General features: G+C 41.0%; 1 protein-coding gene across 5 annotated transcripts in view; it reads left to right on the top strand.

Annotated features, from left to right (window-relative positions):
* Window positions 1-17401, top strand: part of ERCC6 (ERCC excision repair 6, chromatin remodeling factor) — an 81301-nt gene that overhangs the window by 22358 nt on the left and 41542 nt on the right. For all 5 annotated transcript variants that reach the window (XM_036355932.1, XM_036355931.1, XM_036355930.1 and 2 more), the window contains one exon: window positions 12583-12711. In XM_036355932.1, the coding sequence (XP_036211825.1) occupies window positions 12583-12711 (129 nt within the window). The remainder of the gene's footprint in view (window positions 1-12582; window positions 12712-17401) is intronic.

The raw sequence follows: 17401 nt of genomic DNA, 5'->3' as shown, positions 1-17401 counted from the left end.
AAATGCTGCTGGAGGCCGCGCCCCCAGCCCCACTCTCCCAGGTGCTCTGTCTACATTTTACTGTGTGGGTGTTTCATATCATTTGCATTTCTGCAGTGCACTGGAGAGGTCTAGAGATGTCTCCCTTTGCGCTGGGATTGTCCCCTGTGGTCCATCATTTGGATCTTGGTTTGCCCTGGGTGAAGATTCAGCTCCTTCAGGTGGCAATTACACAAAGGCCAAATTACCTTGTAAAGCTTAATTTAAAAACACAAAAAACACAAACCAGTATGGTGACTGTAGTTAAGTTAGTAACACTGTATTGCGTATTTGAAAGTTGCTAAGAGAGTAAATTTTAAATATTCTCATCCCAAGAAAAACAATTTGTAATTATGTGTGGTGGCAGATGTTTATTAGACTTACTGTGGGGATCACTTTGCAATATACACAAGTATCAAATCATTATGTTGTATATCTGAAACTAATACAGTGTTATATGTCAATTATATGCCAATTATATCCCAATTTAAAAAAACACACAAAAATAACCAACATCATTTGATTCCTAAAAATCTGAATTTAGTAAAAGTTTAATATGGACTTGATCTAGAAACCTAATATAATCAGTTTCTGGGACTTAATTTCTTTCTCAAGAAATAAAACTATGTCCTTTTTTAATTTTCTTCTAGGGGTCTGTGATTTTTTAAAAATTTATTTTATTTTATTCTTTATTCTTTGTTGTTTAAAGTATTACATATATCTCCTTTTTCCCCCATTGACCTCTCCCCTGCCACTCCCACCCCCCAGCACATGTAGGGGAGGGGGGCGTGTAAGAGAGCAACCGGAAAGTCTGTTTTTTTTTAAATATATTTTTATTCATTTCAGAGAGGAAGGGAGAGGGAGAGAGATATAAAAACATCAATGGTGAGAGAGAATCATTGATTGGCTGCTTCTTGCACGCCCTCCACTGGGGATCGAGCCCACAATCTGGGCATGTGCCCTTGACTGGAATCGAACCAGGGACCCCTTCAGTCTGCTCTATCCACTGAGCCAAACCAGCTAGGGCCAAAAAGTCTGTGTTTTGAAGAGAAGCAAAAATTACTGCCTTAAAGAATTTTTTTATGGTGCATCTTGCCTTCTTTTAAATGATAAAACTAAGACACAAATGAAGACTAATTTAGCTTTGTGCTCTGCACACACCTCTCATTCTCAGCTCCAGTGCATAATTGTCTGCATCAGTCTTAATTTACTCTGTGAGATCTGGACTCCTAACTGAGGCTATTTCATCTGCTTAGATGTGCCAATTAAGTCCGCCCAGAAAGACCATAAAAAGGCAGATAAGAAAAGTAAAACACCGAGTATCTCAATTTAGCAAATTAGAGTAATCTGTAAGGGATTCTGAACTGTCTGAGATAGAGAACCCAGTGCGCTGCAGAAATGCAAACTATATTAAATACCCAGCTTGGTGCCTTGAATATACTTTTAAAAATCAAATTGTACTTATTGTGCTTCTGTTGAAGAATTTCTTTCATGGATATTGCAGTCAGTGGAGAAGGATCCTCAGATTGAAATTGCACCCTGTATTAAGAGTGATTTAACTGTATCATGTGTGACTTCCGCACAGTCCGTGTGGATCCAAACTGCTCTGGCCTTGGTGGCCTTCAATGTAAAAATGAAGACGGAGCAGCAAGGTAAAATTTGGATTTCAAGCAGCTCAGTATATGACTTCGTTTCAGGGAGAGCATGTTCATTTTGCTAATATATGCTCTTGTTACTAATAATTTGACAGATCCTATTAATAGGTATATTTTGCATTTTTGTGGGTTGTATAGGCAGTTGAGTATATTGGATTGTCTAATATTAAATGTGTCTTATGCATCTGTTCACTCCAGATTATCTGTGGTCAAAAGAACTAAACTGATTTTACTGCTCCTTGGAAAGATGGCAGGTGCCCAGTGAAAAGTGAGTTTGGACTCACTGTGCACAGTGTTGAAGTCGGGAAGAAATCACATTATTGCACGAAAATGAAAGCCATCTTTCTCCTCCTTAAACTTTAGCATTGACATTTTTTGAGACAGATTTGCATTGAAGCTTAGTAGAATTTGATTTGCTCTTGTGTAATTGTTTGCATTGTATAGCAATTAAAGAAATGATTATTTACCCTTGGCTTGGTACTTAGGAGAAAAGAGGTGGTTTTGGGGATTTTGAAAAATGCTTTTTGAGAGGCAAGGTTATGTAAGAATAAGAAGTGCAGACTCTGGAGCCGATGATCTGGGTTTGAATCTTCACATTACTGATCTTGGGCAGGCTACTATGGTGTGTATGTATGTAAGTATGTATAATTTCTTTTTTTATTTTATTAATCCTCACCCAAGGATATTTTTCCATTGATTTTTAGAGAAAGTGGAAGAGAGAGGGAAAGACAGAGAGAAATATCGATGTGAGAGAAACACATTGATTGGTTGCTTCCTGCACGTGCCCTGACGAGGGTCCGGGCCGGGGAGGAGCCTGCAACCGAGATACATGTCCTTGAATGGAATCGAACCTGGTGCCCTTCGGTCCACTGAGCCAAACTGGCTAGGGTTGTATGTATAATTTCAAAACACAGCTTGACCAGAGCTAGCTGACATTACTTAAGGAAGTGATATTTGGCATAGAGGTTAGAAATCACAGGCCATGAAATCAGAATGTCAAAGTCTCATCTAGTATCTCTGAGGTTTTGTACATATCCTCATCCATAAAATGGGAATCATAATAGCACCTATTTCAAGGGCATTATGAGGATTACGAACGATAATATATCCAAGATATTTGGCATATGTCAGGCACTCAGTAAATATTAGCTGTTTTTGTTATTTGCATGCCCACTAGGTAAAACATTACTACAAAGATCCCATCAAGCCAGTAAGGGGTCCATGAGAATCAAAGGTAACTTCTCTCTAAAGTCAAAGGCAGTTTCACAGTTGGGATTAATATGCTTAGCCAAATCATTAGCTGTTATAAACTTAGTTTTTTTTTTAATTTTAGGCTTTTCTTATCTTTCATACATTTTTTATTGATATGATTAAGACTCCACTTAGTGATAAAGTATCAGTGACAAATATAAGTACATTTTCAGTAGTTTTGGGGAAAAATAAAAAAATGATATCTCCTCTGAACACACTAGGGGGCACTAGACATCTGCCCAGGGAGTACTCTTCAAACTTCATTGGTTCTAAGTGTGGGTATGTCAAGATGACACTTTGGTTCCTCACAGATCTCTTTGTTCTAAGGTTAGTGTTCCAGGTCCTTCTGTTGTGCCATGTAAGGCTTGACTGACACACTCTTGCTGTCCTAGGGACTACAGTGATCTTGATCTTGGCTGGCAGTAGGGATAGGCTAGCAGGATGGCCTTTAGTCTGGGGGCTACTTGCCTCCTGCCTGCCCAAGATTGCTCTATGTGTTTCACTGTTTATTCACCTTTAACCTGCAATTAACTAAAATTTCTTAGTTTTACCTTTTTTGTGTGTAATCTGCCAATAATTATAAAAGCATCTGACATGTATGCTGTGTAAAAACCAAAACAAAACATGCAGTTTTAATTCAAAGGGTATAATATATATATAATCTCATTTAGTTCTGTAAAAACCCAATATTTGTTCACTTTGTGGTCAAGGAGACAAATGCAGTAATGGTTAAAAGATGTTTTTAAAGTTCAGACCTCTCCGTACCTGTTGCAGATCTATAATGCAGCTCTCTGCCAATATCCAGTTCTCACTGGATGTCTTAAATCTTTTTTTTTTACTGAGTTCTCCTCTGGTGGCTGCCATTGGAGGGAGGGGGACTGTAGGATTTAGAACCACCCCCCAAGTGAATAATATACTCCTTCATTTTATTTGCTTGCAGCTGTGACTATTATATGTCTGGATTAAAGAAAAAGATGTAGGTGGGAACATAAAAAGCATTTCCTTCCTGCTAATGTAAATATACTTTAGGGCTAGTTAACACCTTTCTTCCTCTATCAGAAGACAAAGTCTTTCATAAAAAGTTTAATCTTTTGCCCAGCTGTTCCATCTGGCCCTAGGGAAGCTTGGGTTTTACCTTGGGCTTCTGATTCTTCCCATCAGCCCCTATGCAGAACCTAGCTGCAAAGTACATCCCCTGGGAGACCCAAAAAACAGAATTCAGGACTTGAAGATGACTTACAACATTTTTATATTCAATATAACATTTTTGGTTATAAAATTCTAAATTAGAATTTCTCTAACCTAGCAGTTGCTGTTTGCCCTGGCTGATGCTTCATAGTGGACCTTACCCCTGTTATCCCGTGGATACAGCCAGTAGTTCCTTAGGTCACGTGTGTGGGAGAAGGAAATGCAGCAGGAGGGAGGCTGTAAATGAGATGGAACTGGAAGTTTCTTGAACCCATTTCTGAGTGACCCACTCAGATCACTTTCCAATCCTGGTGTTTTCCTTATTCCTAGCCCAATTCCGAACCTCATTCATTCATTCAGCATTTATTGAGTGTCTGTGGTGAGGTGGGCATTTATACTAGTCTCTGGGGATATAAAAATGACTAAGACAGTCTCTATTCTCAAATGGCTCCAGCCTTAGGGGGCGACAGATACGGATTTCAAAAGATGCTAGCAGAGACACTGGGCATGCCTGAGGTCCCAAGGGGCTGAGAGAGCACCTGGGGGACACGATGGCTGACTGGCTGGTGAGGAGAGGCGTCCTTCTCCGGAAGCACTAGGTGGGCAGAGGTCTAACGGGCCCACGGATGTGGGATGTGTGTTGGGCGGGGAGGTTGGGACAGTGCAGGAATGTAGATGCACAGATATGAGGAGGCCACAGGGATGACATTCTGCCACCTCTCTGTGTTTTTCGCTTGTGTGTATGGAACACTCTTGACATGATGGAAATTTCTCTTTTGGAAGTAAATTAACTTTAAGTGGTGGCAACTAGCTCTCCAGTGTATCGTTAGGGTTTCATTGACAAGGTACCCCAGTAAGTTACAACTGGAGGAAGTATTGTTCCTGGTGCAGTTCAACTGGTCATGTAGTGTCCTCATTGCTGGCAGCATGGCTCTGGGTTCGAGCTGCTTCTGATAGATGGTTATTGTGGTATCAGCCCCGGGCCTCACGGCCTGGGCCAGGTTCTCACTCCTGCGTGAGTGTGGGGGAGCCGGCGAGTGTTTTCTCAGCTTGCATCTGCTTGGAATTGAAGTTTATGTTTATTGCTGGTTCTCTTCTAAGTGGCTGCCAGTGGAGTCAACAGCGGGCTGACTGTGGTCGTTGTGTGAGGAGCTAGAGACACTGCCAGAAACACCAGGCCCACTTCGTTTTATGCGGCTGCAGCTGTGACTATTACATGTGTGGATTTTTTTAAGTGAGAGAATAGAAAACAGGAAAAAGTTATTTCTTTTCCAAAAATGTAAATATTGGACTACTTCGTAACAGAATTTAGACATTTTGGAGCCATTTCTAATTTTTAAGATTTCAGATTACTTGGGTCCGGATCTTATTTTTCTGCCATCAACTAATTTTAAGTCATTCTGTGTTATGTAAAAGTCATTTTGTTATATAAAAGATGGACCTACTTCACGACAGTTCACTGTAATAGTCTGTTACAGAATTTTTAAATTGAGGTATTCTAGCAGGTACCCTCTGATGGCTACTGTCTTTATTCATGCTGATCATGTTACTCGTAATAATTTACTTAGCATCCATTTGATGAACCAGTTTTGTTTTAGTTCAAATGGACTTGTTCAGGAGTTCTGTGAAATTGGTGGTGTTTTTTCAGTATTGTTTGCAATTGTATTGGACTACAGATTCCTTTATTCCCCTCTGGGCATAGTAATGGCTCCTGCCTCAGGGTTGTGGAGGGTTTCACACATATAGGTAGCATTATATATAACGGTAGATTAATTTATTTAGCATTTATTTTATTTTAGGCTTATGCTAATAAGTGCTTTCCATGTGACACCTCATTTAATTCTCCCCCAAATCCAGGTAAGTAGACGCTGTTGTTCTCTCCATCTCACGGTTGAGGAAACTTAGATGCTAAACAGATTAATTTACTTGCTGTGGGTTAAGGAGCTAATAAACAGCAGTCAGGATGTGGTTCTGGACCACCTGAGACCAGGACTATGTTTGGGCCTGTGCTTACGGCATGTCTAACCCAGTTTGTTCACAGCACAGAGTCCCCTCGACATCTGCTGGCCGGACAGATCCCTCAGCCTTCCAGGCTGGGAGAAGCGGGGTGAGCTCGCGAAAAAGAGCATGAGGCCCCTGAGGGCAGTGAGGATGGGAAACGCACCTGTTTCCCTCAGGGTTCAGATGGCTCCAGCTCTCCTCCACCTCCACAGTGTGCCTTGTACTTCTTGCCAACCCGCGCTTGGCGCTGCTCTGCGTGGGCACTAGTGACATGGGCAGACCTGTTTTGGCTACAAGCCACCTAGGAATTCCTGCTTTGTGTAACAGAAGAGTCTCTTAGCTTGAGCCACATGGACATGTGGTTTTATAACTGGTGTTTTCTGTCTTTAATAATTTGTATATGATTCTACTGGGTGATTTGTCTCCACAATGATACAAATATTTATAAGTAATAATGATTTTTCTCCACCACTTTCAGTCATCCTTTAGCCAAGCTGAATAAATGTTTGTTTCTTTCCATCTTTCTTTATGAAGCGGATGACGCTGGGATGCAATCATTTCTATGGTGGCTTCTGTGGTTTCTTAGGTGCTGTGTGTTCTGTGCTGACATGATGCCTGCATTTTAAGAGGGAGGCAGGGCGGGAGGAGGAAGCTGATTCCCTGTTGGTACAAAGTGATGTGGTGGGAAATTTAACAGCCACAAAGATGTACTGGCTGAGTCTAAGGAAATGGCGATCATCTGTGAGTGAAGTTTAATATGTGAATTTCTTGTATATAAAGTATTTAATGACCCGTTGTACCAAATTTAAAAAGCCAGTAACTTCTGGTGTTTTTCTTTTTTTCTTATAAGATTACCTGTGAGTATTTGCAAATGAAGTACTTTTTCAGTGACTGTGATAGTTTTTGTGATTTTTCCACAGATTTTATATTATCCACAAATTTTCTAAGTACAGTGTCCTTTGTTATGCGGATGTTTGGTTTTGAGCTCTGATAGTAAGAGTTTGGATACCTCATTTGAATTTGCTTGCTTGCTAAATTTTAGGTAGTGAGTAGCAAGAACTCATATATGTATGTCAAGAAAATGTGTGACTATTTAAGTTCCACTAGTAAAGGATACCTATATAGCCAGGCTTTTCAGCCTTGGCACTATGGGCCTTTGAGACCAGATAACATTTTGTTGTAGAGGACTGTCCTGTACGTTGTAGGATGCTTAGCATCCCTGGCCTAGCCAGCTCTATGCTAGTCGTATATCTCCTCTCCTCCAACAGTTGTAGCAACCACATATGTCTCCAGGCATTGTCAAATCCCCCTGTGACAAGGGGGTGATGGAGGACGGTCAGTTGAGAACCACTGCTGTATGCCATTGCATGTGACTAAGTTTATAGATGAAGTGAAACTCAGAATAGCAGAGACTATTGTAGCCCACCACATCACTCTTCATTTAATCAGTTACCTGGAAATTAAGGAAGAAAAATACAAATAAAAGAGAGGAAGAGATTGCCTTTAGAAGTGAAGCACAAAAAGGTCATTAATTTTTTACATAAAAAGACTATCACATACTAAATCTTACATAACAGCTATTTCCTTAGGCTTGGCCATGTACTGCCTCTTCCATTTGCTGTTCTCTGGAATTTACCAACAATGCTGATTTATAGGTTCTCTCAGTACCCTGAGAAGCAGTTTCAGTCACCAGCTAGTCTTCCTCAGTGGTTTCAGTTAAACTTCAGCTAACCCTTCCTTTTGCTACTTTGAAGACTTGAAATTTTCATCAAGGCAAGAATTTATCAGAGGAGGTACTTTAAGCAGCTCCCTGGATGGGGTCACCCGCCTGTTGCTCTGTTTGGCCTCCATGCTGGTTTGGTAATTGATACTGGAGAATCCACCGTGTGCAATATCATTCTTCCCTTTTCTCCTTTATCTTCCTTTAGATGTGCGATGTTTTTCTTGCATGAGTGGCAGATAAATGCCTTCTTACATTTGTTGCTGTGAGCTTTTTATTTGGAAGGCATTTATCTGTATCAGTGCTTTATTTCCACCATTTTGTGAAATTCAAAATTGCAAGCATACTGAAAAAGTCATCCTTTTATTAATGGAAGAAAATAATATGTGAGGCTATTGACTTTTTTTTAACTTGTGACACCAGTGTCCATTGTAGTTATATGAATATAGAATTAGCCTGGCTAAATGGCTACAACTTCTCAACAACCTTGGTGTATTGCTGAGACTTTTAGATCTTATACATTTTGTTCTTTTATGTATATACTAGAGACCCGGTGCACGAAATTTGTGCACTGGGGCGGGGGGGGGGGTGGTTCCTCAGCCCGGCCTGTGCCCTCTTGCAGTCTGGGACCCTTCTAACATTCCTCTCACAGTCCGGGATCCCTTGCTCCTTACCACCCACCTGCTTGCTCCTTACCGTTTGGCTCGCTTCTCCTTAGTGCTGCCGCGGGGGCCGGAGAGGCTCCTGTCACCGCTGCTGCGCTTGCCAGCTGTGAGCCCCTCTTCTGGCAGAGCAGTGCTCCCCCTGTGGGAGCGCACTGACCACCAGGGGGCAGCTCCTGCGTTGAGTGGCTGCCCCTTGGTGGTCAGTGTGCATCAGAGTGACCAGTTGTTCTGGTCATTCACCTGTAACGGTCGCTTAGGCTTTTATTATATAGACTAGAGGCCTGGTGCACAAAAATTTGTGCACTCGGCGGGGGAGAGGGGGTGTCCCTCAGCCCGGCCTGTGCCCATTCACAGTCCAGGACCCCTTGGGGGATGTCCACCTGTCAACTTAGGCCCACTCCCCGGGGGATCAGGCCTAAGCTTACAGTCAGACATCCTTCTGACAGCCAGGGAGCCCTCGGGGGATGTCCGACTAAAGGCTTAGGCCCCCAAGGGATCGGGTCTAAACCGTTAGTTGGACTAATCTTAGTGCTGCCACGGAGGTGTGAGAGGCTCCTGCCACCACCACTGTGCTGGCCAGCCATGAGCCAGCTTCTGGCTGAGTGGCACTCCCCATATGGAAGTGCACTGACCACTAGGGGGCAGCTCCTGCATTGAGCATCTGCCCTCTGGTGGCCAGTGCGCATCATAGCAACCGGTCATTCTGCCATTCAGTCAATGTGCATATTAGCCTTTTATTATTATTACTAGAGGCCCGGTGCATAAAAACTTGTGCACTCGGGGGGGAGGGGAGGTCCCTCAGCCTGGCTTGTGCCCTCTCGCAGTCTGGGACCCCTCGGGAGATAACGACCTGCTGGCTTAGGCCTGCTCCCGGGTGACAGAGGGCAGGCCCAATCCCTAGGTGCAGCCCCTGGCCGGGCTCAGAGTAGGGCAGACCGGGAGGTTGCGATGCCACCCTCAGTCACGCTCAAGGTAGGGCCGATTGGGGGGTTGGGGCACCGCCCCCTGTCACATTCAAGGCAGGGTCGATGGAGAGGTTGCGGCGCCACCGCCTGTCACGCACAGAGCAGGGCCAATCGGGGTTGGGGAGCTCCCCCCTGTCACGCACAGAGCACGGCCCATCAGGGGGTTGGGGAGCTCCCCCCTGTCACTCACAGAGTAGGGCTGATAGGGGAGTTGGGGCACCGCCCCCTGTCACACACAGAGCAGGGCCAATCAGGGGGTTGGGGCGCCGCACCCTGTCACACACAGACCGCAGGGTGATCAGAGGGTTGGGGAGCTCCCTCCTATCAGGCACAGAGCAGGGCTGATCAGGGGGTTGGGGCGCCTTCCCCTGTCACGAACAGAGCAGGGCGGATAGGGAGGTTGTGGCCCCGCCCCCTGTCACACACAGAGCCACAGGGCAATCAGGGGGTTTGGGCGCTGCCCCCTGTCACGCTGATCCCGGTGCCGGGAGGCCTCTCGGCTCCACTGATCCTGGTGCTGGGGGCATATTACCCTTTTACTATATAGGATAGAGGCCTGGTGCATGGGTGGGGGCTGGCTGGTTTGCCCTGAAGGGTGTCCTGGATCAGGGTGGGGGTCCCCACTGGGGTGCCTGGCCAGTCTGGGTGAGGGGCTGAGGGCTGTTTTCAGGCTGGCGGGTGACTGAAGCTCCCAACCACACCTTTTTTTCTTTCTTTTTTTTTTAATTCTGGGCCAGCTTTAGCTCTGAGGCTTGGCTCCAGCTCTTAGGCCTCGGCTGCTGAAAGCAGGTATCTGGTTTGTTTGGGTTCTATAATTGAAACACTGTTTCAACTCCAGCTCTGAGATCCCAGCTGGCTGAAAGCAGGTTTCTGGAGTTTGTTTAGCTTCTATATTTGTAACAATGTTTCAAACTGCAAGCTCAGAGGCCGGCAGTGGCAGGCGGGGAACGTTGGAGTCCTCCGTTACTGAAGCAAGCAAGCCTCATGTTCGCTTCAAGCTGCCTGGCTGCCGGCCGCCATCTTGGCTGGCAGTTAATTTGCATATCTCGCTGATTAGCCAGTGGGAAGGGTAGCGGACATACGCTAATTACCATGTTTCTCTTTTATTAGATAGGATATAGGATGTCCCTATATCCCCCGTTTGCCCCCTCTACCCAGCTCTTGCCCCCCACTTCTCTCTGGCATCACCATACTGTTGTCTGTGTCCATGGGTTGTGCATATATTCTCTTTGGCTAATCCCTTCTTTAAATTCACTTTTTTAAATTTTTATTTTCAGATAAGTGCTTATAACTGCACTATTACATATTTTCTATTACATCATTTAGAATTAAGATATTTTTTAATTGAACCCTTGTAAATTTTAGCACAATTTAATAAATTATTCTAGAAGCAATTAGGAGATTTTTCATGTAATGCAGATACATTTCAATTAATATTTTATTAATTTTTAATTTTTTAATATTTTAATTTGAAATAATCTCATACATATAAAAGAACTATAAAATACTACAGCATATTATATGTACCCTTCACCCAATTTCTTAGGTGTTAATAATTTAAACATAACCATTATACAACTAACAAAATTTGGAATATATTTTTCTTATAATCTCTTTAACGTTACTTAATCCATTTACTTTGTTTTTGTTAATCTTCACCCAAGGATATTTTTACATTGAATTTTAGAGAGATTGAAGGGAAAGGGAGAGACACGTTGATTGGTTGCCTCCTGCACATGCTTTGATAGGGACTGGGGATCAAACCAGCAACTGAGGTTCATGCCCTTGACTGGAATTGAACCTGGGACCCTTCAGTCTACGGGCTAATGCTCTATCCACTGAGCGTTTTGCTTAATTCATTTACTTTTAATCTACATGTGTCTTTATACTTAAAGTGGGTTTTGTTTTTGATTCACCCTCATAATCTGTCTTGGCTTATGGGGCAAGGCAGGCCTGCTTCTGGGGCTTCTGGGGCGGGGCTGCCTAGCTGCCCGGGACCTGCTGATGGAGTCATGGGTGGCAAGGAGGGCCAGGCCTGCCCTGGATGGTGTTAGCACTGGCGGCTCCCACTGTCCTGCCCTGCCTGCAGTATACAATTAGCCGCCCTCTTTGTTGGTGGTTAATTTGCATATTGTGCTGATTAGCCAATGGGAGGGGTAGCGAAGGTATGGTCAATTACCATGTTTGTCTATTATTAGATAGGATAGATGGCATTACCCTTCTGAAATATAAATATTCCTTTTATTTTATATTTGAAAAGCATTATGTACTAAATTTGTAACTTAGATTTTATTTAGTGAACACACTTTTTCTCAGTGGTATAATTATCAGTACTTTTATATTATTGATGCCCTCCATTAAGTATTCAATGTGTGTTGCCGAAACCGGTTTGGCTCAGTGGATAGAGCGTCGGCCTGCGGACTGAAAGGTCCCAGGTTCGATTCCGGTCAAGGGCATGTACCTGGGTTGCGGGCATATCCCCAGTAGGAGATGTGCCGGAGGCAGCTGATCGATGTTTCTCTCTCATCGATGTTTCTAACTCTCTATCTCTCTCCCTTCCTCTCTGTAAAAAATCAATAAAATATATTTAAAAAAAAAAAAAAAAAAAGTATTCAATGTGTGAATCCAATTATAGTCATATTGACCAAAAATTTGCTTTATATTCAAGATATTGTGCTGTTTTGTGCTATTAGTAGCATATTTTTAGCACAGAAATAGTAATTATAAATAAAATATTTTTGTTATACTGCTGTTTTGGAGATACTTAGCCACATTGAAATTTTCACTGGATCTTTTGTAAAATTAAGTTCATATATCTTAGGAACTAGCAGAGAAATTTTCCCTCAGGGTGTATTCCAGAAGAGGAGCAGGTAGTTTTTGATAATGAATTGGGACCTTACAAAAATATTTCTAGCACAGCAACAATAATTCAAATAAGAATTGAATTGAGAAGGAAGGAAAAGAGAATTAGTTGTTTTTCTTTTTTGAATATTGGTGTTTTGGACGAAAAAAGATCATTCTGATTTGCCTGTTTTTTTCCTGTGCATTATCTAGACTGATCTATTTTAATCTGTCTTATAATCAAAATAATGGAAATATGATTTTTCTTTTCATGGTAGGAGATGGAATAAGCTGAGACTACAGGACAAAGAGAAGTGTCTGAAGCTTGAAGATGATTCTGAGGAAAGTGATGCTGAGTTTGATGAAGGTTTTAAAGTGCCAGGTTTTTTGTTCAAAAAGCTTTTCAAGTATGTGCCATGTGTTTTTTTCCTTTTATTCTGTCATCAAGCCATTGTGTGTAGATTAATATTTTAGGAATTACACAGCAGTTACCTGTGGGCCCTTAGGTACTGGCAGCAATTTATTGCAAATAGATGCTGTCAAGTGAAATTTTAGCCACATGCTGTTCATTAAAATTAGATGATAATAAATTGAAGTGCGCATTGGGTATGTTTGTAAACTGATGAATCTATATAGACCCGTCTTAGCAGACTAAAAGCAGCACATTTAAAAACCATCTACATTGAGTTATTTTATTGTTCTTAGTAATTTTTAGGAACCAAACCTCTAATTTCTTAAATCAGATTAATTAAGAAGAGTTTTATATTAAAATCAATATTGGGAAGGTTTTTTACTTCTATGTAGAATAAAAAAACTGTTTAGATTATTTTCTGAGTGCCCTATATTGTACCTAAGGGTGTAATACTTTTGAGCTGACCAAATGTGCATCTAAATATTTTATGTAGATGTCCTAATGTCAGAAAAGAAGATATAGGCAAACACCTTCAGGATTGAGCTGCTCTTTGAAACTGACTATGTTTCATATGTGAAGTGGCCTCAGTGTTAGAACCGGATGCTGCATGGCAGGCGCATGCGGAAAGCCTGCAAGGCCTGGGCAGTCTCCCGTGATGAATGTGAATACTGAGGCACATTTTCAGTCTCATCACTCTTGGGACTTGCTTAACAAGGTACTTCAGGAAGGCTTCTTAGATGCATATAGGAAGTTAAACCATTAAATAGCTTCTTTCTGTCTCTCATCATCAGTTGGTAGTTGGGTGCGGGATGCAAACTTCTTTCTTTGAAATGGTTATGTTTAATCTTCATAGATTTGCCTGTCAGCCATGCTTTAAACTTCTGCAAGATGCCTATTTAAAAATAGCATGCTTTTTATATTTCATCTCAAAGAGTTTTTATTTATCGTTTTAATTTTTCTTGGAGTGTGTGGGAGAAAATAAGAACAGGAAGAATTATTTTATCTCACTAAACATATAGAAAAGCTGAATCCTAAAGATGTGTTGAAGTATCTTGGTTGGGTTACCATAACTAGACAGAAAAAACTGCAAAGAAATTAAAATCTGAATCTCTCTAGTAATTTTTGTAGATTTTATAGCTTGGAGAGGTGGCAACTTTGTTTATTGCTTTCCCAAAATGAAAATTTAACTATGGAAAGATAAATAAAGATGTTTATTGGCAACTCTTTTCATCTTCTCTGAAGCGATTGCTTATTAAATAACAGGCCAAATTATAGATTTCGTTGATTTATCAAAGATAAGATACTTCTACACGTATAGTGATTTGGCAAATATCCTCAAGACTCAAGTTGAATCTGCATTTTTAAAAAATGTGAAATTTTCTAGCAAAAAAATTTCACAGTTACTACAACCAAACTTTGCTTACTAAGAACGTATATGATTTATTGTATTGACTGTTTACCTTATTGTAGTTAATGTTGGCACGTTTGTTTGGGTTTTTAATTTATCTTAATTGCACATTCCTGGAAAGTATTTTTTGTTGTTGTTTTTCATCACTCAAAACAGGGTTTTAAATACTTCACAAATGTTATAAAACTTCTGTTCCTTTTCTTCTGCTATATGAAAAAGAGTAATAAGATTGATAGTCTCCATTTTTATTTTATGATTAAATTTCAGGTAAGGCAATTTAATTTTAAACTATAGATATGTATTTTTCCTGTATTTACTGCACCCTGTGGATTTAGATTAACAGGGAATTGTACACAAGGGAGTCAGAAGGTACAATTATCCATTTAAGTGATATTTTCTGTAAGGTCATGTTTAACTTTTAAAATTCTGTTTTGAAAGTTTGCCCAGCAAATGCATTCATCTGTATAATTTAGCAATCGAATGGCAAGCTTCACCCTTTTGACCTTACTTTTAGCTACACTAGTTAATGCAATTTTGGATTAGTGTGACAATGCCAAAATATACCAATTATCTGTGATAATTTTGTGATGTTTTAGTCTCATGGGAGAAGCAGAGTATAATAATTTCTTTACTATGGTACAGTAATTTGTAAAAATATTTAACTTTCCCTAATGACCCCCAATAGATGCCTGAAACTGTGGATAGTACCAAACTTTTCTTTTCACTTCTCTTTGGCATAGTCTGAATTGCCAGCACCACTCTTGTGCCTGGGCCATTTTTAAGTAAAATCAGGGTTACTTGAACACAAGCACTGTAATACCTCAGCAGTGGATGTGATAACTGAAAGAGCTACTAAGTGACTAATGGGCAGGGAGCGTGTACAGCGGGGGTAATGCTGGACAAAGGGGTGACTTATGTCCCAGCAGGACGAAGTGGGGAGGCTTAAGATTTCATCATGCTACTCAGAATGGTGTGCAAACTTAAAACTTATGTTTATTTCTGGAGTTTCTCTTTAATATTTTTGGACTGTGATTTACTGCAAGCAATTGAAACTGTAGAAAGTGAAACCACAAATAAAGGGTTAGTTCTGTACATAAGTTTTTTGGCAAGTTTTTTGAATACATCCTTTTCCAAAGCTGGAATTAGTTTATTAGCCAGTTCACAGCCAGCTTTTAGTCTAGATCTGGGTTTCTCATCTTTAGTACAACAATATTTTGGGCCGAATAATTCTTTGTTGTAGGAACTGTTCCTTTGCGTTGTAGGATGCTGATAAGCATCTTGGACTTTCACCACTAGAGAACAATGGCATTTGCCTGTAGGTAGTGCCAGATGCTCCCGAGGAAGCAGAGTGACCCCTCCTTGAGAACTGCTGGTCAGGATTATCTCTCAAGTGGTTGGAATCAGAGGTTCTGGATTTTCAGTTCTGCCTTGCTCATTTTTTTCTAACAGTGTGACCTCTGGCAAGTTACTTAACCTCTCCGTGCCTTCATTTCCTAACTATAAAACAGGCTGGCCAATCTCCCTGCAGGGTGGTTTTGAGGCTACATCCAACCACCTGGCCTGGTGCCTCCCTGGCAGTAGGCTCTAGGCTCCCGAAGTAGTTGCCATTATTCTCTGATTGCATACCACTTGCAAGTAGAACTTGTCCTTCTTCCCAAATTAAGTGATCTTTTATTCATAGTGCACTTTTTATGTCTTGATTTTTAATCCTTTTTTTCCAGGGTGCATATTCAAATTGTATATTATGACTAGAGGCCTGGTGCACAAAAATTTGTGCACTGGATGGGGGTGGGGGGTCCCTCAGCCCGGCCTGCCCCCTCTCACAGTCCAGGAACCCTCAGGGGATGTCCTACTGACAGCTTAGGCCCGCTCCCGCCACGGCTTGCCTGAGCCTCAGCCTGGCCCTCGTTGCCTGAGCCTTGGGCCGGCCCTCCCAGTAGCAGCCTCCATCTGTGGCCTGCCTGAGCCTCGGGCAGCCACTGTGGCTTTGTCCGGAAGGATGCCTGGAAGGACCTCCGCCCTAATTAGCATATTACCTTTTTATTAGTATAGATTAGCAAACTTAGTAAGCAGTAAAATTCTCATTCTAAGTTTTCCTTATGTGATAGATAATAATGGCAACAGCTGGAGTCAAATTTTGGAATTGATTTGCAAAATACTGGGGGAAAGTTAATTATGACATGAGAGAAGATTAAGTAAAACTAGTTCAACAAGGACTGCAGTTCATAATGAGATTTTAGGTAGACATGTCATGTACCAAATACATTTGGGCAGTAAAATAAAATGATTTTCTTTTATGGTGGGAAGCTCATTAGTCTTGGTATTTTCCTGAAAGAAAAAAAAATCCTTTGGATTTCATTGTCTTTTAACTTAGGTGTTTTTTTTTTGTTTGTTTTTTAGATTTCTTTTTAACTTTTTTTTAAACTTGGCATGGAATCTTTATACTGTTCCATGATGTTAACTCTTAAAAATTCTTTTTGCATTATTCCTTTTTTAAACTTTATTTTTAGACTATAGATTAAATAAATATGCCATTGAGAAAGGAAAATACCAACATTTTTCTTTCTTTTTTTTTTGTAGAGGGGACTGTGTTATTATTACCTTTGACCTGTACTCCTTATTTAAAATTTCAAGAGCTCTGATGTTTTTGTATCTATGAAAAAGTCCCTGAATCAAGTTCTGCTTTAAAATATTAAAAAGTTTTTTTGTATTATTGATTTTTTAAACTGTTTTTTTTTTTTGCATATGTTAGTAATATGGCAGAATCATCTGTTATGTATTAATTTTGTGAGGAACTCTATTATTCAGACTTGTTTATCACCTTACAATTTAATTTAATTTTTCTTATAAAAAGAAAATATGGACCTAGCCGATTTGGCTCAGTGGATAGAGCGTCCACCCATGGACTGGAGGGTCCCAGGTTCGATTCTGGTCAATGGCATGTACCTTGGTGGCAGGCTCGATCCCCGGCCAATGTTTCTTTCTCTCTGTCTCTCCCCCTACCTTCCACTCTCTCTAAAAATCAATGGAAAAAATATCTTCAGGTGAGGATTAACAACAACAAAAAAAGAAATATGATTACCAAGTGACTTTTCAGTAATATATGCTATAAATTGGTAATCTGTAGCCTGCTTTTGATGCTGTTCATGCATGTTGTTAACAGAAAATTATTGAAACTTAAAAAACTAAAAGTATTTGAGATTTCCCCCTCCAGAAAGATACTGAAAAAGATAATGAGTTTATGTTTATCTACCAAGCTATTTTTAATGTTGTAAAG

The sequence above is a fragment of the Myotis myotis genome, unplaced genomic scaffold (genome assembly GCF_014108235.1).
Source record: "Myotis myotis isolate mMyoMyo1 unplaced genomic scaffold, mMyoMyo1.p scaffold_m19_p_24, whole genome shotgun sequence".
In the NCBI taxonomy this organism is placed as follows: Eukaryota; Metazoa; Chordata; class Mammalia; order Chiroptera; family Vespertilionidae; genus Myotis; species Myotis myotis.
This window is presented reverse-complemented; position numbering and strand designations above follow the sequence as displayed.